The following is a 27,732-nucleotide window of genomic DNA, read 5'->3' on the forward strand; positions in this document are numbered from 1 at the left end:
TAATAAAGATTATATATATATATATATATATATATATATATATATATATATATATATATATATATATATATATATATATATAATAAAGAGATGGGTAGTCTGCGCAGACTGACTAGTTGAGAAAATATTAAACAGGTGTCTTGGGGATGCAGTCTAATAAGAAGGCCGTTAGTTCAAGGAAAAACCCTTTATTGTTTAGTCAAGCTTTCGAGAATTCAGTTGTTCTCTTCTTCAGGACTCTTCTACAATTATAGTAATTAAATACAATTTCTATTCTGTAAAAAACTATTAAAATGCAACTCACCAAAGTGGGATTATGGTAAAGTTTACAACATTGCTCAACAATCAAAAGAATCCTCATTTCTCAAATGCAGTAGTAAAAATCAACTTTTAAAATACACGTGAAAACTAACTACAAAAACTTTATAAAAAAACAATACAACGTGTATGTGAGTACAAAGTCAAAGCACGAAAATTGCATGTCAAAAATCTTAAAATAAAATAGCAATTAACTTTGCTTCATGAACGATCTAATTATTTTATTGTAAATACTCAAAAGACACATCTTAGGGAATATGTTATATATATATATATATATATATATATATATATATATATATATATAACTCACCGAAATTTCGTACGCTACTCTATACCCTGTACATAAAAAATAGATTGTAACTCTTTTCAGATTGTATCGATTTTTGTTCATATTTTATGTTTTAAATAGATCTTGTAACTTGAAACAAAATTTCCTGTATATAATAAATTGTCATATTTTAAGGCGTTCGTTCATTTTGCCTATTTTAATTTAATTATAATCTATACAGGGCGAGTCTTAAATAAGTGCACATATTTTAGGACTGGTAGATGTCGAAATTCAACATTTTTTTTCGCGAAAAATACTTATTAGACGTGTTTGTAGCAGGGTTTGTAGGATATACAGGGTCCGGCAATAGTGCGTCGGGCATCTGTAGCTCCTAGAATAAAAAACTTGGGAATTTTGTTAAAGTGCAGACCTCAAGTATGTACTAAGATGTATTTCAGGAAAATATTTTAACTTCTATAGGGTGGCTCAAAAAAGTGTGAGTGGATCGGGATGATTTTTTTAAATGGTATGTATATTATTGCATTTTTGGCTACCTTTCAGATCACTTTACACAATCCTATGACATGAGTAAATATATTTCGATAATTTCAGAGATATTAATAAATAAATAAAAATTATATATTTTTCAGCTGTTCTTAGAAAAAATATTAATAATACTGGAACTGTCCTGAAAAAAAAAATGTAAATCAAAACTATATTATATATTTACTTTAGATGGTATTTACTACTTTTCTATAAATATGGAAATCGTAAATCATACAGGATGTTCAAAATTCTACGCCATACTTTCTAAAATATAAAATAAGTTTTCTTTGTTTTTTAAATGGAACACCCTGTATATTATTTTTTCAATAGATGGAGAATTAAAAAATGAACATTTTTTGCATTTAGAGTATTTCAAAATTTTTAACGGTTACGCAGATATTCCCGGTTTTGTATTTCATATGGCATTTTCCACAGTAAATTTTTATCAAAGCCACCCAATGATTTTTCTCTCGTATTTTACCATTGAAAGCGCTATATGAAATAATACTGCGTGTATCCGGAAAACTATTAAAAATTTTGAAATACTGTAAATACAAAAAATGTTCATTTTTTATTCTCCATCAAATATATAAGTTTGGTGTAAAATATTGAACATCCTGTATGATTTACGATTATCATATTTATAGCAAAGTAAGAACAGACCGTCTAAAATGTAATTATCTAAAATAGTAAATAGCTAATAAATAGTTAATGTTAATATAGTTTAGTATTTTTGCTTAATATAGTTAGAATTTTTTTAAGAAGGGTTGAAAAATATATATTTTTGATTTCTTTTTTAATATCTCTGAAACTATCGAAATAGATTTACTCATATCTTAGGATTATGTAAAATGATCTGAAAGGAAGCCAAAAATTCAATAATATACAGATCCACTCACACTTTTTTGATCCACCCTATAGAGGTTAAAATATTTTCCGGAAATAAATCCTGGTACATACTTTAGGTCTGCACTTAAACAAAATTCTCAAGTTTTTTATTCTAGAAGCTACAGATGCCCGACGCACTACTGCAGGACCCTGTAAATATAAGCTATATATAAATATACCGCTTCTATAAAAATATGTGCATTTATTGCAAATCTCATTCTGTATAAATCAACAGTAGCAACTACTTATAGTACAATTATAAAGAATATAATTATAAACTAAATTATAGTACAATAATTTATTATAGCACAAAAAAAACCTTTTGTTGCCACACCCTATAATTTAGATTTAAATAAGTACAGTCCTGTTTGATATATTTTATTTTTATAGAACGGATAATTTCAAACATCAAAGGACAAAAAAATATTTATTTTGAGCAATTTCCAGGGTGTAATTCCCTTTTATTTACGTCATTTATGTACCGGTTATAGGATTTCAGATAATTAAGGGTTTCTTTTATAATTAAAAGGAGCCCTTGTTTGAAGTAAAATTTGTTTGAGCAATCGTTCCCAAAGGCTAACTTCCGTTAAATTAAAACTTTATTTGGCAAAAAGAAATTCGCACCTGAAATGTAGATGTCTAATTAATTATTTTTGACAAATTGGTGAAGGAACTTTAAAATATTAATCATATATTTGTATTGAAATTAAAAGGTGCGAATCAGCGAATATCTCCAACAAAAATAAACTATTTAGATGAATCAAAAATCAAACTATTGAGAAAAACTGCACTTTGATGAGTAAGTGATTATGAAATTCTTTACTTTAACAATCTACAGGATGTTCCAAACTTTCGCCCAAATAACATTTTCTTTTTCCTCATATAATAGACAGATGAGAAATTTAATTTTTAATTTAAATAGATGCTAATAGAGACAAATAATTGAGCTATACGTTGCTTCAAAAATAGTCAATATCGGCTTACTAGAACAAAATATATTGAACTTAAAAACTCATGAAAATGTTGAGATTTCCTCTTTGTTTCCTCGTGTCGGTCGCTGTATATTTCTTTATTGACTGTTAAATTCTTAGTACTAAAAAGTAGCACGCTGTATATCAATCTCACCTTCTTTTAGAAATATTGATATACTTCTGTCTTACACGTAAATACCTCTAATAACAAAATATGTATAAAATTTTATAAAATATTTTCCAATTTAAAAACTTGTAAATACATTTTTATATAAACCAAAGGAGCGTTACTCGTCTCATAATCCATACATATATAAAAGTTCAAAGGTTTTTTTTTGTTACGTCCATCCCGCCGAAACCGCTTCACCAATCTTGATGATTCTTTTTTTAAATGAAAGGTATATATGTCTAGATTTGTTATGAATTATTTTTATATGGTTTAATGGCTATTTTCGATAATTATTATTTTCGAGAGATTTTCTTTTTTCAGATTTTGCAAAATTTCGACTTTGGTTCGTTTTCTAAAACACCCTATACATAATTAAGAAATAAAAAACCACATCCACCCTCTATCCAACCATACATAATTAGTTTCAGTCAATGGAAGTAGTTAGTAGTGTTAAAAGCAAGATTTCAAAATTATTTTGGGGCCAAAATTGAACTTCTCTGGAATACTTTGATTTCGATAACTTCTAGAATTATTAAGATTATTTAACTTTTTAGATTCTTTTTAGTTAAAAACCATAATTTCTTGATAATATGGCAGGATAGGTTAAGTTATTTCGGAGTTATTTGAAAACCGGTAAAGAGAAAATATGTTTCTTTTATCGAGATCTACCAGTTCTGAAAATATTTACACTTATTCAAGACTCGCCCTGTATAATACCCAGAAAATAGACAAAAAGAGAAGTATGTTTCTTTTATCGTAATAATCGTAAAGAGAAAATATGTTTATTTTATCGAGATCTACCAGGCCTGAAAATATTTGCACTTATTCAAGACTCGCCCCCTAAAATACCCAAAAAATCGACAATTGCTAATTTTTTTTTAATGAAATAGGAGTAGCTCTAAAACCCTTAAAAACATAGTTTAAATATTGCATTTGTAAGGCTCACTAGCTCTATAAAGAAGCAAACAATCATTTAAATCAATGCATGAATGATTCGAGGTGTAAAGGTTGATTTTCATGCATCCGTTATCCGACGATACGATGGTACGATATAAATTTTATTGGTTGATTTTAAAGACTTCGATTGGTTAACCGTTTCTAACCAATCAAAGTCTTTCAATTCTACCAATAAAATTAATATCGTATCATCGTATCGTCGGATAACGGATGCATGAAAATCAAGCTTAACGCGAACGTAGTCGCGGGAAAAAGCTAGTATTGAATTAAATGTTCTTCTCCCTCTTTGTTCTTCAAACTAAAGTAAGTTACCACCCCGGTTGGCTTTGAAGCCTTTACAAACTTTGCACCTCTGTAATACTTAAAACTTTAATATATTTCCTACTTTCCTTCCATAATGTCCCTTCAAGAAGTAAAGTGGCTTATACTGTATATGGCATATAGAAATAACTGTGGAACATCAGTAACGAAAAAAAATAGTACGTAAAGTTTTGGTACGTTCTCTAGCAAACCGTATAAAAGTTTTATTAAATAATTCGATAACTTTTCTCGACTCAACTTTTAAATCTTTATATGGATATAAAACATTTTATTGTTTTCCATTTTCACTGATATTTTTCAATTTTATATAGACAGCACAGAAATAATAAAAATAGATGCATTATATGCATCTATTTTTATTATTTCTATGCAATATATTTTTCTCAGGGTGAAACTTTCAGTGTTTACGACTTTCTTATTTCTTCCAAAGATACGGTGCATATTATATTTTATTTTTTTTTCGGTCAGAGGATTTGTCATAAAATTTACAGCATGCCATAATCTATAACGAGTATGCATATCAAAGAATCTTTGTACTTGTACTGACTTCTGGTGAGTGATTTTGTATGGTTTGAAAGAATATAACTGATGTGAATTTTTTCTCATACTTCAGAATATTTTAAATCACATGGTTAAACATCACGGTTAAACATCACGTTACTTCTAAAAAGACTGCTAAATTATTTATTTTGATATTTTCAATGATGTTGCAGTACCTCTGTAGAACGATTAGGAAAGTAGTAGGTTTAAGTATAGCAAATGCAATAAATAGATATTGGAGATATAGCATTTAGTCTGTAGACGGAAATGTTAACACGGATGCTAATTTGAGGTAGAACCTGCAAACTGAACTGACAATAATAGACGCAAAAGGAGATAGCATCTGTTCAGAAGCGCGTCTATTGATGCAGTGGGCGTTAATTACATAGCCCCCGTAATACTCTGATAAGCATGTCTTTGCACCTTGCTGAGGCTGAGGATTGTTTTTTGTTGCAATACCTTCTTAGGGCACCAGCCACCATACTAAGGATGCATATGTTACTGAAGGCCTCACTACCCCCAGTGTACAGCCAGAGCACTGTAGTTTGAGGCCCGTAATTTTTCCATGAAGTCGTCTGACTAGCGTTAGTGTTCAAGCCATCACCGCCCTCTTTGTAACATCCACTCCTGTGATCAATCCACCTCCATTTCTTCAGTTTGATCTCATTATACACCTGCCTCTGGTTGGTTAAGCTCCATAAATCCTCATTTCTGATAGTATTTGGCCAGAATATTTTACCTACAATTTTTCGCAGACAGTGGTTTATGAACATTACAGTTGGGAGTTGGATTTGTTGTTACAACATCATCAAAAAGTATTGTTGCTAGATAATAGATAATTAATTTAATAATATATAAAAGGCATAAAAAACTTTTTTGTGGACTAAGAATGGGACATGGCTATACATAAAACTGTTCGGGGCCTTGTTCCCTTTTGTACTTATACAAAAGAGAAATCTTATATCTCCCCTTCTTTGGATAATAATTTATATCGGGACTATAACCGCGTTCCCTGAATGTCAAGTACGCACTTAGGCGGCCGTAAAACAAGAGGCACAAATAAAAATGGGTAATTTTATAGACCGTAAACACCATCACGAAAAGCTTTAAGAGAATGGTCTTTTCCGCACAGTTTGGCCCCCGCCGCCAGACCAGTGGGAAAGCGAACACCCAGCTGGCGCCAGAGGTATGAATCATAATAGGTAGAAAGGGCAACGTTGCTTAGTTGATTGGCTGGTTAAAGTTATTTTGTTTAAAGTCTCGCATACACTTCAGTTATATCCAATTATTTTAAGCGTACAGTTAAAACCACTCGGATAGAAAGCACGGGCAAATAATGCTCAAAAGTCGAGGAGCATATGCCACCCTACTAAATTAATGGAATCTCGTCATGGACCTCCGTTAGTAGTTAGTATTTGCTCAGTAGTCACAACAATGTTATGAGGCTCAATGTGCAGTCTTGCATAAGGGTCAACGCAGTGAATCCATCAACATTCGGAATGGGGTGAGACAGGGAGGGTGGTTTTCTGTCGCCATTTCTTTTTAATATCCTCTTAGATGATATTCTAAAGAGGACAATTCCCAAGAATCATCGTGGAATATGATGGGAGTCCCTTTAGTATGTTGGAAGATCTCAGTTATGCAGATGATATCTGTCTCCTTTCTTATACTCACGCGGATATGGCATTCAAACTTGACTTATCAAATGAAGCTGGAATTATGGTTTTAATATCAATATTAAAAAAAATTGGCGCCGGGAGGCACGTATAGCCGCCCATACTTGATATTTTTTTATCTCAAAAACTGCGACTTTGACTGATTTTGATGTTATTACAAATTTTGTTATAAATATTATTCCTAATCTTAAATTAAAAACCGCGTTTCGCCAGCTACTGTAATTTTGGAGTTACGATTTTTTAAAAATTTTAACCCCCTCCCATACCCCCTAATCAACCCCGCACCGCCACAAAAAACTAATGGCCAGATTCTTGGGTGCCACAGTATTTTTGTGCCAAATTTGGTTAAAATCGGTTTAGCTGTTTTTGAGTTATCGTGTTACAGACGGTTCACTGCCGGACTTGTTCACTGCCTAATATTTCCTATATTAATGTATGGCTCCGAGTCCTGGACGATGAGACAGTCAGAAATGAAAAAAATTGACGCAACTGAGATGTACTGTTGGCGACGAATGCTCAGAATTCCCTGGACTGCCCGGCGAACCAATGAATCCATAATCCAAGAATTGAACATCACAGAACGCCTCTCAACTTCTATACAGTCACGTATACTTAAATATTTCGGTCACGTTATATGGAGGGATACTGACTGTATGGAAAAGCTCATTATACATAGCAAGGTTCCGGGAAGAAGACCAAGAGGCCGCTCGCCCTCCCAATGGATAGACCCGCTATCAAAGATCACCCACAAGCCACTGCACACGCTTGTACATGAAGCACAAGACAGGGAATTATGGAGACAAACCTCACACATCACATAACCACTACATTCCTCTTGTAGGAATAAAGATAGAGAGAGAGAGAGAGTTACGGACGGACAGAGGGACAGACGGACAGACAGACAGACAGAGAGGCACTATGAAAATATTTTGTATTTAGGTCATTTATGACACAAATAACTCATTTTGAGTGAAATTAAAAAACTTTTTTTTGTCCATCTTAATAGCCTAACATACCTGTTGGTTGGGTCGGCTAAAAATCGATGAGAGTTTGTACCAACAATTTCGCTCCCTTTATCATTGGAACAACGCCAACATAACAATAGAGGAGGTAATTAATTTAACTTACTTGGGTAGTATAATCTCACCCAACGGAGGCATAGAGCAAGATATCATAAATAGAATAAACAAGGCCAGAGTTACATTTGGAATGCTTAACAATATTTGGAGATTGGACTAAACTTAAAATTTTCAATTCGAATGTCACGACAGTATTGCTGTATGCTGCAAAGACCTGGAAAATTATATCGCCATTAATTAACAAAATCCAAGTAGTCATAAACCGCAAAATAAAATACTAAAAAAAACTATAAAAGAAAGACCTTTCCCTTGAAAGGCTTGAATTGTTTGAATTAATTACATAATCCACATTTTTCATTAAAATTTAATATATTATGTATATTGTTATTGATTAGTTATCTCAATAAATCTCATTTATTACTAACTTTTTATAAAAAATCATAAAGTTTCTCTCTAATTTCTTAAATCTATTAATATTAATAAGTAATCAAAGCAGACTGAATGTTCGAAACTCTCGTTTCGCGCGAATTCCAATTAGAATTTACTCAAATATAAATTACTAGTAGTTCGTCTCTACAGCTTCAAATGCTTAATGAAATGTCTAGCGACCATTAAACACAAGAGGCTCTTGTTAGTTGTAGTACATAACTTCCACCAACAGTCGAGTACCTCCAATTATTGATGCCGTTTTGCCAGTTACTTGTGTTAAATCCATTAAGAGGAAATAATTTGGTAAATTGCTGTTCAGAATTCGTTAGGCGAGTTTAGAGTATTTTGAAATATTATTAAAACGTAGTAAAGGATTGGGATTGGAGCAAATCTACTCAAAAATATTATTAATGTATTAAATATAATAAAGAATACTAGAATTTACTAAGTATTGTGTACTTTTATTTAAAAGGCGTCCAATGAATTCAATATACTTCGAGAGTATACAATCTTAAAAAAAAATGTCGCGCGACCACGCCTGAAAAGGTTTCAATCAAAACCTCGCAATTAGTGGAATAAATTAGAGGTTTTAATTAGAGTAGAAGTTTTTTACTTTAACTTTATAAGACAGAGATAACAGATATTTTCAATTAGTACAAACTTTTAACTTTTCCACCAATTATACTTCAAAATTTGCGAGAAATGCCATTTTGGCCTTTGATTATCATCCGTCAAGACATACACTTTATACTTTTTAGTTTACGGTCATTCAGAATGTCTAAAAAATACAATTAAAATTAATGGAACTCTCTAGCAACAGCTTGAGGTAGTCAGTTGTATCCATAGATAAAGCAAAAATATTAATAAAATATATATTTCGCTTATAAAACAATATACTTTTGATTTCTAACCACAATCTCTCTTGACAGATGATAATCAAGGCCAAAATGATATTCCTCGCAAATTTTGAAGTATAATTAGTGGAAAAGTTAAAAGTGTTAACTTTTTTCACTAAAATTGAAGATTACTACCACAAATTTTGACGTTGTGAATGTTTACATTGAAATTAAAGGAACAAATTTGTACGCTAATTGAAAACACAAATTTATTCTTCTAATTTTGAGGTTCTGAATGAAGCTGTAGTTTTAAATCTTTTTATATTATTTGGAAGGTTTGAAAATGTTTAAAAAGTTATTTGTAGCGTTTGAAAGAAATAGCATATTCTATTCGGAGTAAAAATGACTTTTTGTACCTTCGCTGTCAAACGGGCAGCCTCGCCACAAAAATTATTATTTTTACTTCTAATAAAACAATATACTATTATTTCTGACACTTACTAACAATAAAATATATATAACAAAAAGATGTTTCCATTTTACAGTCGATTTTTCTTAGTTCTTGAAGTGTAATTTTTGCTATATTTTAATGAAGACCCCGTGAAATACAGGGTATGAAAAATAGTGTACCAAACTTCAGTTGGTAAAACCTGTCCCACACGATGTGATAAACACCTTCCAACGTTGGACACATTGCCATATCGTGTAGGAGACACTTGTCAATTACAATATTGTCGAAACCTATGCCAAACGATGCGTCCAACGTTGGAACCAACGTTGGATGCATCGTATAGGACCGGCTTTATACTACAGATAAAAATAAAATAAAAAGATATGAAACATGCTTCCTGAGAAGTTACAGATCTTGAAAGGGTAGACAGAAATCAGCTGATCTCTTTAGCTGATGAATTTTAGGTTATCTAATTCATTTGAGATTTTACTCAAAACAGTAAACCTCTGACAAAACTAAGAAAAAATAGGCAAATGTAAGATAAGCCTGTAAAAATACTTTAATTATTGAAATAGAAATAACAATCATTTTTATTTTTATTTGTCGTGTAAATTATTAAATAAAATTTACAAGATGCGTGTAATAGACCTTATAATTATGGAATGAACTAAAACAATTTTTTGCAATAACTTCCATAATATAGAAATACAAATTATGTCTATTTGTATAAAAAATAGCGTTAAACCTGAAACATAAATATTATGATTTGTGCGATTTAAGCTTTATATAAAACTTAATAAAAAATAATAAAATAATAAAATGCGAATCATATACCTAAAAATTATGAAATCAAACAATTATACCCTCAAGGGGGAACGATTTAATTTCTAATCGTGTTCAAGATGCGCGTATTATCTAAAATAGAAATGCTGTCACCTCCAACGCTCTGCTCTTGACTTGCAAACGTTATTGACGCCGAACTTGGTAAATTACTACACGTCGAGGAAGACAAATATTCACTTGACTGTAATGACGCGTGAGGTCGGTTAAAATAAATATATATTGTACGTGTCGTTGATGTATTGGACAGCTTGAATAATAGTTGCAGACACGTAATAATCAAAATCTATATAGAAACATATTAGTGTTAAATAATAAACGTTACATAAGTTCGATAGAGTGGTTTTGAAATGTTGTTTTTCAATAAAATATAGAAGATAATTTGCTTTTTGAGCAAAATTTGATACATAAGCATTTCATTTTGCCAAGTGTAGTAAAGGATGACTTTTTATCCTAGTTTGTTTACAAATAACCAGAAAATACAAAAAAGGTTTTATTGTATATTTTTTTGAAGAATTTGATTAGAGATATTCAGTTTTATTGTCTTTGGGGTATTAAAATATTGTTTAACAATGCTTGCTCTTGAAATGTCTTTTGCAATAAAATATATAAGACTATTTGCTTTTTAACCAATCTTTGGTATACGAGCAATTCGTTTTGCCAAGTGTAGCAAAATATAACATTTTTTCAAAAAAATCCTTTATGGGTATTTCGCCACTGCACTGCAAGAAAATCTATAAAATAAAATAGTTATTTTTTGTAAACACTTCTCTCTCCGTAAAGTAAAGTGTTCTCAAATAGTTGAATTTAAATATTTTAAATAGTTTTTTTCTATATTCTTTGTATTTTTTTTGCTTCCGACGACGGAAAGACATAACTTTCCGAAACGTTAAGCATTTTTTTCTTTGTTAGTCAAATTCGTATTACTGTAAACATAACTTCTGACAAGCAGCGTCCGTTTAGGTTTAACGCAGAAGTGTTTACAAAAAATAACTCTTTTATTTTTTTTCTTGCAGTGCAGTGGCGAAATATCCATAAAGGATTTTTTTTTGGAGAGATGAATCCGTCACATAGGTATAGACATTTTTTATAATATTTTTATCCCGGTCTGTGCCCCAAATAACCAGAAAAAAAAACAAAGAGGTTTTTTTGTATTATTTTTGGAGAATTATTTTTTGGAGCTATTGAGTTTCTTTTCTTGAAAACATTGTTTAGCAATGATGTTAAAGACTTATCGCCTATTGAACATGTTTGAGATGTGATAAGCAGAAGGCTGAGTTGATTAGACAAACCACATCTTATACTGGATGTAAAACGTCAAAAAGTGACATGAGGTGAAACTTATCGATTGTTATTCATAATATTTATACCAACTACTTCCAAAAATATTAATAAAATATATTTACATTTACTGAGCGTTCTAATTTCTATGTCATGTGTAATTTGTGCATTAACAAGAATTCCCTTCGATTCTAGCAACTGAAAAATATACTTTTTAACCGCAAAACCGACCTGGAAGATAAAATGTAATTTTTCATTAGAAAGATCGTTCTACGAACAAAGGATTCTTCCTATTCGCATTGTTAAATTTAGATTCCGTTCGTTGCGTTAGAGCTGCCAGAAAAAAAAAGGAAAAACAAGGAAAACGGGTTTTCACTTTGTAGCCTGGCCACACGCCGACAACTGTCTAAGGGAAATTTATGTTTACTGCGGTATTTTCGTTAAAGTAGGCGAGAAAAGTTTGTTATTGTCAGGGGTGGCCATAACATAACAAATATATCAGGTGGGTGAAATGTTTTGTACCGATACTCTAAAAACTCCGAACTCATCAGGAAATGTAATGATTATTATTATAAAACTAAATAATATATTATAAAACACTCATGTACGAAGTTTGTGTGATGTAACGCTGTTTCGGGTAGTAAAAATTAAGTAAAAAAGAACACAAACTGGGTGTCGCGTTGTGTTGTGACAACTTCAAATGTTAATAAAATTGCCGAAAAAATATTAACACGTTAAGGAGGGTGTAATTACGTGGATGTTGGGTGTAATAACATCCAACAACTCAACCCTACCGTATATTTATCTCTTCCGAAACAACATTTATAGCTTCACAGCTTCTCAAACCGTTTTGGTCAAAAGCAAAAATGGAATCAAGTAGTGTGACGATACAAGTGAGTAAGCAAGGTGCCCATTACATAATCAAAAAATTAAATAGGCATATACTATAGGAAGATAAAATATAACTTGCAATATTATTAACGGAATACTTTTAAATCAATTAGTGCTTAAATTTTTTATCAACATTTTTTAAAATCATAATTATGTAAAGTTAACTTTAAGGAATTTCGTTATAGCCCCAGTTATGTCCCCACTAGCAAAACCGGTGCATAAAACTGTGCTCGCTACCGTAGTTGAACTCATTTAAAAAGTTTTATTAGCTTGAATAATAAATGATAATACAAATTAGACCTTCTAGAGATATCAAAATATTTACTTTTATATTTTTATTTTTAGAATTTTCACAACTTGTAGAATAATGATATAACAAATTTTTCTTGTATTCGCTATTTAAACCCGTGTATTTGTTTAGTCCGCTGTTTACAGCATTCTCTGATGGTGGCAGCACCGGCGGATGCACCTATATAGTCTATATATATATTTTTAAATAATCCTTCATAGGCAGGCCGCTCCAGAAACACCACTGGTTACAGCAATTCTCTCAAAAATTTCCAGCAAAGGCCCATTCTTTAGACGGGACTTTACAGTTTTTTTGGCAAATGCCTGATTTATTTGATACTATGTTATGTTATAACCAGGTTTACATGGTTTCCTCTGGCTTTAAATCCTGTTTTTACCGTACATAGTTATTGTAATATAAAATTTTATAGTTCAACCCGACCTTTTCTATTTATAATAACGAATTAAGAACGTTAAATTCGTCAAATACCGAAAAAAATCTAAATCAGACCTTAGAGATAATAAGTATATAGGGTGTCTCAGATTTTAACAGGGAAAATTTAATAGACGATAGAACTTGCAAAAATAAAACAAAAAGTTCATATCAACTTGTAAGATTTAAAGCTTCTTTTTCGAGATACAGGGTGTTAAAGTTACTTAAAAAAGAAAAACGAATTAAGGTATTTGAAAAACTATTTAATCGATTTTGATATAACTTGACCCGTTTATCATACTTACCATGGGACTTAATTTGATGTAATTAGATTTAAGTGTAATGGCCAGGGGCGGCGGTGGGGCATTACTGTTAAATTATTTTCAAGGAAAAAATAGGCACGCCACTGCTTTTTTCGAAGTTTAATATTATTTTTGGATTTAGTAATAAAAATATTATTTTTTTGTCTCCTTACTTTTTTGTCTATCTTGATTACTTCTTGCGAAAAAAAATTCTATCGTCTATTAAATTTTCCCCCCTGTATATACTTTTACACAAAGACACCCTGTATATACTTTTACACAAATAATTATTGCTTCCTGCTAACGTTAATAAATTATTGCAAAATATATTGTATTTAAACATACCTTTTATAATAATAGAAACCCATAATTAAATATTATTATAACAAATATATACACTTTAACTACAAACACTTAAGTGAATGTACTATAGTTAATATTCTATTTATTTTAAAATGCACTTCACTGATATGTGTTATTTGTTTTGTGATATGAAGTTTAGAGAGAAAAATCCCCTGCACTTTTTAATCTTTATCTAATACATTGCATTCGCATAAAGGTAAAAATAATTTTACAACGGTTATTACATTTACGTAATAGGGTTATCAAGAATTAGTGATTTGTAGATAAAGCAAATAATATAAAAATATTTGTAAGTATCTATAGATAATAAGTTCTCATTAATTGCATGTGTTAATCCTTAAAATCGTTATTTAAAATTGAATATGGTAGATTTTTCATAAAATAATTCCAGTGAAGTTCAGTTTATTATGACCTCTCACATGTTGATCGTATTCAAATTGCGTACAAGCTTGTACGAACTTGTGAAAAAATAATCGAAAACAATATAACCACAGCATGCCAAAGTATATAATTTGTTAATACGATTGTTGGAATTTATTGAGTTCGTACAAATAAACTTTCATACAAATTCACGTCCAATGTATCTGCTGAAACATTTTTCACTAAAGCCCCATACTCACACTTCGCTCCTTCGTCCCTTCCTCGCCTTACTTCCTCGCGTTACTTCCTCGCGTTCCTTCGTCCCTTCGCTTCCTTCCTTCGTCCATTCGATGCTTGGAAATTAGTCAATTATGCAACAACACACCACAAAATATTTTTAATATAGCAGCTACATGTTTAGTACGAAATATCTAGTAACCTCTAAAATTTTAAAAAAATCCGAAAGGCGCATAATTTTTATTTTATAAAACTGCAATTCTTTGTCGTGTCAAAAATAAAAATTGAGTTTTAATAATATATTTTTTTAATAAATCCGAATATTTCAGTATCATGTACAAGCTATATCAGTATGAAGGTACAAGGCGAGTCAACAATAGAGTAAAGTTTATTATGTAATTTATATCGAAACCATGAAATATGACACACTAATTAAACGTTAATGATGTCAATCCCCATTTCTTCAGATATTTTTGTAAAGACATCATGTCGACTATTTCTATTTTTTTATTTTTGTCGCTACGATTACATAAATATGGACATGCATTTTTTTACAAATATGAAGACAATATTGTTTTTTTCTTCCATTTTTTAGACTATTGTGTGTGAATTATTTTTATATCGACTGGCGATTGCTAGATGTACAGGATGTCCCATTTTTGTGTGTTTTATGGGGTTTCTGGTTTATGAGTAGAAATATAAAGATGCTGTTTTCACATCATTGTTCTACTTATTATGAAACTAAATATGCTACACACATATTTATCCTAGCCTTCTTAGTTCAAAGTTATTTCTTATTTCTTTCTTTTACTTTTTATTTTTTAATTAGTAGAAATTTTTGCATTTTTCGATAACCTTTGTATCTCGATTATCTTATAACTTATCGAAAAGGTGAAAAGGGTCAGTGATGGGCGGTGGGTAAGTACCCAATTTGTAGATAAATAAAATCTGGGCCTGAACTAAATCTGGACCTGTAGATTTAGATGAACATTCTAATTTTAATAAAAGGAGTTTCCGACGACTGCGTATAGTAAATACCCGGTATAATACCTGGAATAGAAATATTCCAATATATAATAGCTACAATATATATATATATATATATATATATATATATATATATATATATATATATATATATATATATATATATATATATATATATATATATATATATATATATATATATATATATATATAAATATATATATATATATATATATATATATATATATATATATATATATATATATATATATATATATATATGTAACTATATATATATATATAAGAAATATTGTAGATATAATCGTATATTACTGGTATTATACCGGGTATTTACTATGCGGTCGTTTGTATATATACCGGATACCCAGATTTTGTTTTGTTCTACCTATTGAGTACTTACCCACCGCCCGTGTCTCGTTTTTCAGGTAGAATGGCAGTGACGAAAGTGGTTCTTCGTTGGGAGCTGTCTATTTCGAAAAATGACTCAAACTTATGTTCTTTTTTTTTAAACAGGACACTCTATATATTATTTTTTATTTTATTTGCCTTGTTATGAGCTTTCGAAAATTATAATATACTCTATATTTATTTATTTAGGTACTGCTAAACTGCTAAACGGCTCTTATTTTATTTAACTTAATTTTACCAGATATTTTTGCTTTGCATAGTGATATTTTGATAAACTACACGGAAACTGAACTTGTGCTGCTTTTAAATAACATGCCAATAACCAACATTTTACGTCGAATAAATTAGTTGATTGTTTTGATTACCTAATTTAAACCGGCCGACTATGTAATAAAGTTAAATAATGCATTTTTACCCTGTTTATAAAAATAAGTATTTTAGAAAGCTCGTAACAAGGAAAATAAAATAATATACAAAATATCGTATTTAAAAAAACATATAAGTTTTAGTCAATTTAAAAAAAGACAGATTCCAACGAAGAAATAGTTACGTCACTGCATTCTACAGTGATAGTTCTACTTGCTATAGCTAGGACATATCTGTATATATTATCTTTAGTTTCATAAAAAAGTATCAGCGTAATGTGAAAATCGCATCTTTGTATCTCGACTCATAAACGAGAAACCCTGCAAAACACACGAAAATGAGACACCCTGTACAGACGTACTGCCAAATCAAGAAATCAACTAATGAAATCCAAGATCGATTTATATATTTTATATATTTTAATGTATTTGTTGCGTGTACGCTAGCGTCTACTACTAGCGTGTACTTTGTTTAATATTGTTTTAATGTATTTAATATATATTTTAATTTTTTTGTGTTCATGATAATTCCTTTGCTACTTCGTCCAAAAACCGACAGTACGGGGAAGGAGCGTTTTGACGAAGGAGGAAGGAACAGTCGCATAAAATCGACAATTTCCTATAGTAAATATATGATTTTTGGACGAAGGGCCGCGAGGAAGGAAAGAAGTGAAGTAGCGAAGTGTGGGTATGGGGCTTAACTCAGTAATAAAAATAATATTTGTTGCTAACTTTCTCGTTCACCCTTTACATTATTTTTATTTTGTATTTTTTACTTTTTTTATTAACCAGAAGAACCATCTTGTCAGTTAGTTTTAATAGAAGCGACAAAATATTTCATTAGTTTCGGAATAAAAAGAATTTTCGGAATTAAAATATACAATTTGACATCTCTTCAAGTTGGAAAAGCTATTTAATAATCCTAGTCTCTCTACGCTTTTCCAATCTTGAACGTCTCGTCAAACAGATATTCTGTTTTACTTATTTTTAGAATATACATCTTGACGAAACCCGTACTTTTAATGTAATACAAAAGAAATTCGAAGAACATTATTATTCTTCGTTCCATTTTCGAGCACTCTACATCCACAACGTTTCGGAATTATCTTCACGTTTGACATGTTATATCAAATTTTGCTTTCATATATCGCAGTATTTTCCTTATCTGTTCGGACACCGGAAATTGAATAAACGAAAGAAGAAATGCCCGAGGAACGGCAATTGAAAAGGAGATTTAGCCGTTTTCTTATTCAGGATGGGTTAGAAAAGTAAATTGTCGTACAGAAATATGACATCGGATGACAGCTTTTTGGAGCTTTAGGTAGAAATTCATTTCACTAAATCATGGCTTCTTATAAAAATAATAAATTTACTTTTCTTCTAACGTCAGTAAAAGTATCATGTTCATATCTAAAGCATGTTTACAGTGTCATTTTAGGACACTGAAATTTTATACAGGGTGCTACAATTTCGAGGTACGAGCATTGGTATCTCGGAAACCGGAATTCATACGAAGATGGTTAAATTTGGACAATGTTGCGCCTTGGGCTGTTCACCAAGATGCCATCAAAAAAGTTTTAAAAATATCAAAGATTGCTGCGTTTTTTGGAAATAACAAATTTTTTGAAATCAATTTTATTTTTTCCTGTCGTTACTTTTTACAAAATCAAAAAACTAGCAAATTCTCATAGCCACTTTATCAGGGCTATCTGATGGGATTTTTAGATTTTCAAACTAGCTGATAATTTGTGAGATACAGAGACCAACTTAATTTTTTTAAATACGAACCTGCATTTTTTATAGGTTTTGAAAGAAATCGGTCTCCTGAGTACAATGACATGCCACACTTTATACTTTTTTTGTTTGTTTTGGGTATCTTAACAGCAACAAATCTATTTAATTATTAATTAAAATAATTTAAATCCGACTCTGTTTTTTTAAATTATTTACTCTGATTATATTTATCGCAACAATATTGATCAATGTTAATTATTGAATAAGGAAAACTGAGCCAATTGAAAGATCCAAATAAGTATTATCCAGATCACCAATTTAAAGATATATTTTTTAACATTTTTTATTGTGAATTTGAAATCTCAGTGTACGATCTAAAAATTTGCATAACAATAATCGTAGTTATTATGAATATATTAACTTCTACAAACTAGTTTCTAATGTTCGAAAGGGTTACCACCCTACCTGTTGCGCAAATTTATTTTTTGTTCAATTTTATTTATAGCTTTTTGAACTGGACCTGTTTCTTCTTATACTTCGGAATGCATGTTGTACTCTTTATTGTAAATGCTGAGATGTGTTGATTTCACTTTTACAAATGACGCCAAGTAATGCCCCCACCCCCACCCCTCGGCGACAGGTCCAGGAACCTCACTGACCATTATACTGCTCTACCATTTCCGATCCATCTTCCGGAGAAAGGATTTGATTGTTTCTATTACATTATATTTATACATATTATTTATTTTATATTGTTTTTTATTATTCTATTGCCTTTTATTTTCCGTTTTCAACCCACGTTAACCCATTGTTAAGTTTGAAAGCTTGTCAATATTCCGGATTATATATATATATTTTTTTTTTACATATCCGGTTTTATATATATATAATTATATATATATTTTTTTTTTTACATATCCGGTTTTATATATATATATATATATATATATATATATATATATATATATATATATATATATATATATATATATATATATATATATATAGGGTATAGGGTATAGAAAATCTGGGATTTAGTGGGGTTGCAGTCGGAAGGGTTTGACAAAGAATTAATACACTTTGTTAATTGTCAAGCTTTCGGAATTTATTTATTCCTTCCTCAGGACACTAAAATGGAAATATAAGTTAGACAATTGCTGTTATAAAAGTTAAGAATAAGACTTACTTAACGTGGTACATTACGACAAAACCGACTGCAACTACCGACTGCAAACCGACACTACCGACTGCAACCCCACTAAATCCAGATTTTCAGATTCAGATTTTCCAATATATATATATATATATATATATATATATATATATATATATATATATATATATATATATATATATATATATATATATATATATATATATATATATATATATATATATATATATATATATATATATATATATATATATATATATATATATATATATATATATATATATATATATATATATATATATATATATATATATATATATATATATATATATATATATATATATATATATATATATGCCTATATATATATATATATATATATATATATATATATATATATATATATATATATATATATATATATATTATATATATATATATATATATATATATATATATATATATATATATATATGCCCATATATATATATATATATATATATATATATATATATATATATACATATGTCTCGACTGACTAGTGAGAAAGAAAATCTGGGATTTAGTGGGGTTGCAGTCGGTAGTGTCGGTTTGCAGTCGAGGCATTGATAGTACTACGTTGCTGCGAGGGCATTGATAGTACCTCAGAATGTGCCAGACTTCAAAAAATACTCTCTAAGGACTCTCAGACCTCAATTAACTCTCTTGTAACTAGTGTAGGAGAATACACATCCACTGGGAAAGAGACGCTAACCGAACTCTTTCGGGTACACTTTCCCAGATCAATAGCCTTGGAGCAATCCCCAGAAACCTGGAAGAGTAGTGGACTTGAGAACTTCACGAGAAGAGCCTCAAGGGAAGACTGGCAGGTTTCAAAAAGGGTGATTGACCAATCAAAGATAAAATAGGCTATAAGCTCGTTTGAGCCATACAAATCACCGGGACCGGACGGTATTTGTCCAATAATGCTCCAGAAAGGACCAGACCTACTGACGAGCAAACTTTGCACACTACTAAGAGCTAGTCTGGCCTTAGGATATATACCGAGAATTTGGAGGCTGACCAGGGTAGCTTTTCTACCCAAGAATGGGCGTCTGGACTATTCTACGGCAAAGGCTTTTAGGCCCATCAGTCTTATGTCGTTCGTACTAAAGGCTCTTGAGAAACTAATGAACAGGTATGTTAGGGATGAAATAATGGGAAAAGACCATTTCACCAAGACCAGCATACCTATACAGCAGGACGATCAACCGAATCGGCACTCTATCAGCTAGTAAGCAAAGTGGAGTCGACGTTCGAAACAAGAGAAGTGCTTTTAGGGGCATTCCTCGACATAGAAGGGGCGTTTGATAACACCTCATTTCAGTCACTGACGAGAGCTACAAGGATTAGAGGAGACCTGCTGCAGGTGGTTAGACTGCATGCTCAAAAGCCGAGTGGCATATACCACCCTCCTAAATGAGACTGTTGCAGTCCGGGTGGCGGGAGGATGCCCGCAAAGGGGAGTTCTCTCCCCTCTGCTGTGGAATCTCGTTATGGACGGACGGCTCAATAGTCTCAACAGGGCTGGTGTCAACACTCTGGGATATGCAGACGATTTGGTCGTGTTAGTCAGAGGTAAGTTTAACACAACAGTAAGGGAGCGAATGCAAAGGGCCTTGAAGATTGTGGAATCATGGGTGACACGGGAGGGACTAAATATTAGTCCTACAAAAACCGTAATAATCCCCTTCACCAAGCGCAGAATACTTGAGGGACTAGGCCCTCTAAGACTCTGCGGTGATGAGATTCCTCTCTCGGGGGAGGCCAAGTATCTAGGAATCACGCTTGATACCAAACTGACCTGGAACCGACATTTGGAAAATGTCACAAGGAGGGCGGTGACTACACTAGCGGTAGTCAGACGCTTTCATGGAAAAATCTGGGGCCTTAGACCACAGATGGTGCACTGGCTGTACACTGGAGTAGTGAGGCCTTCAGTAACATATGCATCCTTGGTATGGTGGCCTAAGGTAATGCAACAAACAACAATGCTCAGCCTCAGCAAGGTGCAAAGACTTGCTTGTCTGAGCATAACAGGGGCCATGAAATCAACGCTCACTGCATCAATGGAGGCGCTTCTGGACCTTCCGCCTCTTCACATAGTGATCTAGGCGGAGGCAAGAATGGGACTTTATCAACAACAAAGTGTCTTGGGAAATAGGACAGAAACAGGACACTCAAAGATGGGAAATCCTATTGAGGGACCTCTACTCCAAATGAGATCGGACCAAATGACCCCTCTTTATCACTACCACAAACCATTCGAGGTAAACAAAATGGATCGAGGAATGTGGACAGATATAACATTCCTTCAGGATGGACTAACCTGGTATACAGACGGGTCAAAGACCGCTGAAGGAACAGGAGCTGGAGTATTTGGGGAAAGACCAAGGGCAAGTTTATCATTTTCCTTGGGTAAACACTCAACCGTATTCCAGACAGAAATCTTCGCCATTCTACAATGTGCGAGAGAAAACAATAGAAGAGCTTATTCAGATAAGCTCATCAATATATGCTCAGACAGTCAGGCGGCACTTGGAGCGCTTATGAGCCCAAAGGTATCGTCGAGACTCGTCTGGGAATGCCTAGGTGAACTGGAAGCTATGGCTCGACGGAACAGAATTAAATTATTCTAGGTGCCGGGCCACAGCGGCATCCAAGGCAACGAAAAAGCCGATGAGCTAGCTAGGCAAGGATCATCGGCATCTTATCTTGGTCCAGAGCCAGTACTGGGAATACCCAAATGTATGGCCCGTAGTGCACTAAAACTCTGGATCAGGAAAAAGCAGAATGTCCACTGGAGAAACCGACACGGGCACAGGCACAGCAAGGCTTTTATCCAAGGACCTAGCTCCAAAACCGCAAAAGAACTGCTAATGCTTAGCAGGAATAAATTGCGGATTACAACAGTCCTCTTGACAGGACATATGGCTGTCAAGTGTTACCTGAACAAGCTCAATCTGTATCAAGGAAGTCTTTGCTGCAGACTTTGCGCTAAAGATCCTGAAACAGCGGAGCACATAATATGTCACTGCGAGGCTCTGGATCGCAAGCGACACTTTTTATTTGGGAAAGCTAGGCTAGAACCGGAGGAACTATCCTATCAAGGACCTGCATAAGTTAGTGCAGGGCACAGGGATAGGAGAATGGGTGCAGATATAGAAAGGGGACAAACACAATAGGCCTCACAGGTCGCAGTGTTTCCGGCAGAGGACGGCCCCTTATTGTGGAAAAAAAATGTGAAACCGAATTCTCTAGCTACCACTACAAAATCTATGAAAACAAAGTTTATACCGCCGATTATGATGGAAGAAACGCATTTTTAAACGAGCCCTAGTTTGTTAAATTCCGTTAAACCAAATATTATAATATATATTTCCTTCGGCCACATACCCGCTTTACCCAACCCCTGAGAGCGACCCGAAAGTACAGCGTAATAGACTCTTAATAATATTCATTACTGGTCCAAAACAAATCCGAAATGGAAGAGACCTAAGAGGCCTAAAAGAGCATATTATTGGGCTTTTAGTTCTTATTGAACTGAATAGAATGAACTATCCACAATCTCTGATAAACGATTGGTCAACTTTATTAGAGGGTGTGCTCCTTAAAATTCGACAACAAATACTACTTCAGGATGATTTACGGGATGCATAAAGCTACTTCAGGATGAAATTAGCATGAAAATAAAATGTTTTCATATTTTGACACTTCCTAAATAAGAAATATCACAAAATATTAATGAAATACATATATAAAAATCTGCTGCCGTCTAGCCCTTTTTGTTTCTTAGTCAAATATTATAATTTTTAGACTATTATGGCTTAGATGGCAGCTTAATTTCAATTTCTTGCCTATTATCTCCCGTTATAGATCAGATAGAAAGTTGCGGTTTAGGCGCTGTTTTTTTGAAAATGTTTTACTGCCTTTAGCTCTGCAAAATGAAACAGCCTGGTATTTAATTTTTTATGCAAACGCGCAATGTCTCTTATTTATATGTGAAACAGCGCTCTCTAGCTACCACTACCAAATCTATGAAGAAAACGTTGTACTGCAGATTATGAAGCTTTTTTAAACGAACCCTAGTTTGTTTAATTCCGTTGAACCGAACAAGAGTTAGGTATCTTAATTTTAATAAGATCAAGTTTATCCTTCCTCCACCACTTTTTTTATGAGAAAAAATCACAATTTATTAATTTTCGAGAATTTTGTACTCTGACTGTGTAAAAAGAATCATAGCCTTGCATTTATTTTTTTATGAAAACGTGCAGTATCTCTTATTATATACCTGATGATGTGAAACAGAATTCTCTAGCTACCACTACAAAATCTATGAAAACAAAGTTTATACCGCCGATTATGATGGAAGAAACGCATTTTTAAACGAGCCCTAGTTTGTTAAATTCCGTTAAACCAATCTTTATTTTATCCTTCTTCCACCACTTTTTTTAATAATAGATCGAAATATGTTTCACCAGAAAAATCACAATATTTTCTTCGGTTACAATAGTAATATTTAAAATACATTTTCACCTACATGTTTTTTAGATAAATACCGCTCTTTGATTAGCCATAACAGATGCGAACATTTTTCGAACTTCAAAATAATTTCAAGCGATTTCTCTTGGATATGCAGTTTCGTCCTTAGTTGGCAATCCAGAATATATAATATAGTCCAGTATATATATATATATATATATATATATATATATATATATATATATATAGAGTCTGCAGCAAAGACTTCCTTGATACAGATTGAGCTTGTTCAGGTAACACTTGACAGCCATATGTCCTGTCAAGAGGCCTGTTGTAATCCGCAATTTATTCCTGCTAAGCATTAGCAGTTCTTTTGCGGTTTTGGAGCTAGGTCCTTGGATAAAAGCCTTGCTGTGCCTGTGCCCGTGTCGGTTTCTCCAGTGGACATTCTGCTTTTTCCTGATCCAGAGTTTTAGTGCACTACGGGCCATACATTTGGGTATTCCCAGTACTGGCTCTGGACCAAGATAAGATGCCGATGATCCTTGCCTAGCTAGCTCATCGGCTTTTTCGTTGCCTTGGATGCCGCTGTGGCCCGGCACCTAGAATAATTTAATTCTGTTCCGTCGAGCCATAGCTTCCAGTTCACCTAGGCATTCCCAGACGAGTCTCGACGATACCTTTGGGCTCATAAGCGCTCCAAGTGCCGCCTGACTGTCTGAGCATATATTGATGAGCTTATCTGAATAAGCTCTTCTATTGTTTTCTCTCGCACATTGTAGAATGGCGAAGATTTCTGTCTGGAATACGGTTGAGTGTTTACCCAAGGAAAATGATAAACTTGCCCTTGGTCTTTCCCCAAATACTCCAGCTCCTGTTCCTTCAGCGGTCTTTGACCCGTCTGTATACCAGGTTAGTCCATCCTGAAGGAATGTTATATCTGTCCACATTCCTCGATCCATTTTGTTTACCTCGAATGGTTTGTGGTAGTGATAAAGAGGGGTCATTTGGTCCGATCTCATTTGGAGTAGAGGTCCCTCAATAGGATTTCCCATCTTTGAGTGTCCTGTTTCTGTCCTATTTCCCAAGACACTTTGTTGTTGATAAAGTCCCATTCTTGCCTCCGCCTAGATCACTATGTGAAGAGGCGGAAGGTCCAGAAGCGCCTCCATTGATGCAGTGAGCGTTGATTTCATGGCCCCTGTTATGCTCAGACAAGCAAGTCTTTGCACCTTGCTGAGGCTGAGCATTGTTGTTTGTTGCATTACCTTAGGCCACCATACCAAGGATGCATATGTTACTGAAGGCCTCACTACTCCAGTGTACAGCCAGTGCACCATCTGTGGTCTAAGGCCCCAGATTTTTCCATGAAAGCGTCTGACTACCGCTAGTGTAGTCACCGCCCTCCTTGTGACATTTTCCAAATGTCGGTTCCAGGTCAGTTTGGTATCAAGCGTGATTCCTAGATACTTGACCTCCCCCGAGAGAGCAATCTCATCGCCGCAGAGTCTCAGAGGGCCTAGTCCCTCAAGTATTCTGCGCTTGGTGAAGAGGATTATTAGGTCTTTGTAGGACTACATTTAGTCCCTCCCGTGTCACCCATAATTCCACAATCTTCAAGGCCCTTTGCATTCGCTCCCTTACTGTTGTGTTAAACTTACCTCTCACTAACACGACCAAATCGTCTGCATATCCCAGAGTGTTGAAACCAGCCCTGTTGAGACTATTAAGCAGTCCGTCCATAACGAGATTCCACAGCAGAGGGGAGAGAACACCCCCCTGCGGGCATCCTCCCGCCACCCGGACTGCAACAGTCTCATTTAGGAGGGTGGTATATGCCACTCGACTTTTGAGCATGCAGTCTATCCACCTGCAGCAGGTCTCCTCTAATCCGAGGTTTCTTTTTCTCGTCAGTGATTGAAATGAGGTGTTATCAAACGCCCCTTCTATGTCAAGGAATGCCCCTAAAAGCACTTCTCTTGTTTCGAACGTCGACTCCACTTTGCTTACTAGCTGATGGAGTGTGGATTCGGTTGATCGTCGTGCTGTGTAGGCATGCTGGTCTTGGTGAAATGGTCTTTTTCCCATTACCTCATCCCTAACATACCTGTCCATTAGTTTCTCAAGAGTCTTTAGTACAAACGACATAAGACTGATGGGCCTAAAGGCCTTCGCCGTAGAATAGTCTAGACGCCCATTCTTGGGTATAAAAGCGTCAGCCTCCAAATTCTCGGTATATATCCTAAGGCCAGACTAGCTCTTAGTAGTGTGCAAAGTTTACTCGTCAGTAGGTCTGGTCCTTGCTGGAGCATTATTGGACAAATACCGTCCGGTCCCGGTGATTTGTATGGCTCAAATGAGCTTATAGCCCATTTTACCTTTGATTGGTCAATCACCCTTTTTGAAACCTGCCAGTCTTCCCTTGAGGCTCTTCTCGTGAAGTTCTCAAGTCCACTATTCTTCCAGGTTTCTGGGGATTGCTCCAAGGCTGTTGATCTGGGAAAGTGTACCCGAAAGAGTTCGGTCAGCGTTTCTTTCCCAGTGGATGTGTATTCTCCTGCACTAGTTACAAGAGAGTTAATTGAGGTCTGGCACATTCTGAGGTACTATCAATGCCCTCGCAGTACCTCCTCCAAGATCATCTCTTTGCTCTCTTCAGTTCCTTGTTATATTCGGTCAAAGAGGTCTTATATTCCCCCCAATCGCCGGGTCTTTTTGCCCTATTCCAGTTTTTCCTTACCTGCCTTCTCCTTGCCTCTAGCTGGACGGTCCACCAGGGTGTTGCCCGTTTGTGGCTTCTGACAGTCTGGGGGCAGTTTTCCTCAAAAGAAGATCTGATCGCGTCAGTCAATTGCTCCGCGACCAGTTCCACCTCAGTCGCATTCCTTACCATTGATTTGATACTCGTCAGTTTGCTAGTTAGGTCTGCCCCAAAGGCTTCCCAATTTGCATTCCGAGGATCACGGTAGGTTTCTACGGTCCTTTGTATTCCCGAGATTTCAAACCTTATGTGTTTGTGGTCCGAGCAACTCTCCTCCTCTGACACACTCCAGTTTTTTATGAAATTGCTAACAAAAGTGGTGGCTAATGTTAGATCTATAACTTCCTGCCTTTGTGTGGTCACAAAAGTAGGCCTGTTACCTTTATTCATTACGTCTAAATTATTTGCCATAAAGAATTGCAGCAGAGCTTCGCCTCTAGGGTTTGTGTCTGTGCTTCCCCAGAGAGTGTGGTGCGGATTTGCGTCCGAGCCAATGATCAACTGAGATCCATTTCCTCTGCAGTACCTCACTAGCTCTTCCACAGTCTCTGGTGGTGGTGGATCAGGGTCATCGAAAGGAAGATAAGCCGATCCGATTATAATGTCCTTCGGCCCTTCTCCGTTCGTTTTTATGTGTACCGCTGTCAGATCATTGTTACAGAATTTTAGTAAGGGCAGTACTTTTATGTGTGTTTTAATTAGTATGCAGGTCCTAGGTCTGTCAGAGGTTCTACTGTATATAAGTTCCACCCCGACTCCCTTGAGGTCTTTTATTTGACCCTGGTTTATCCAGGGTTCTTGTATCAAGGCAATGTCACAGGTCTCCATTACCTTACAGAGGACAGCCGTAGCTGCCCTACTGTGGTGCAGGTTCGCCTGGACGACCCTCATTTCGAGACTCAGCGCCCTTCAGTGCCCGGAAGAAGACCCGTCCGAGCTTATAGTAAGCCTAGAACTGGGTCTGCTCAAGGGCACTAAAAGACGCTAAGTCGATGGAGAAGGCGATGGTTTGGCCATTCTTCTCCACCTTCCTGCTTAGTGTAAGCCAGTCTCCCACATTCAGGCTAGGGTTTTGACGCCCAAGCCAGGTACTGACTTCACTTTCCTCGACTGTCTCTGGTATCCAGACGAGGACTTTTGGTCTCTTAAGAAGGTCCTTAGAGTTGACCGTAGTCAAGTCCGCCCCTTCCCAGAGATTGTTTAAGCCGGCTACAGTATGCTGCAGCCATGCTTTGGTGAGGTCGTTGGCACATGAGATCCAAAGAATCCCTCCCACGTACCTGGTTCCCTCAAACTGCGGCGGATTCTGGCTCC

The 27,732-nt window shown here is 34.2% G+C and overlaps 1 protein-coding gene across 5 annotated transcripts in view; it reads right to left on the bottom strand.

Moving 5' to 3' along the window:
- Positions 1-27,732, bottom strand: part of LOC115891936 (SH2 domain-containing protein 3C) — a 236,290-nt gene that overhangs the window by 74,989 nt on the left and 133,569 nt on the right. The window contains exon 1 of one of the 5 annotated variants that reach the window (XM_030912570.1): positions 13,833-13,890. The exons of the other annotated variants lie outside the window; for them this stretch is intronic. Within the exon in view, the coding sequence (XP_030768430.1) occupies positions 13,833-13,855 (23 nt within the window). The 5' untranslated portion in view covers positions 13,856-13,890. Of the gene's footprint in view, positions 1-13,832; positions 13,891-27,732 lie in introns of those variants that run through there. 5 annotated transcript variants of the gene reach the window in all.

Source organism: Sitophilus oryzae, unplaced genomic scaffold (genome assembly GCF_002938485.1).
Source record: "Sitophilus oryzae breed Bouriz unplaced genomic scaffold, Soryzae_2.0 scaffold_1009_pilon_pilon, whole genome shotgun sequence".
Taxonomy (NCBI): domain Eukaryota; kingdom Metazoa; phylum Arthropoda; class Insecta; order Coleoptera; family Curculionidae; genus Sitophilus; species Sitophilus oryzae.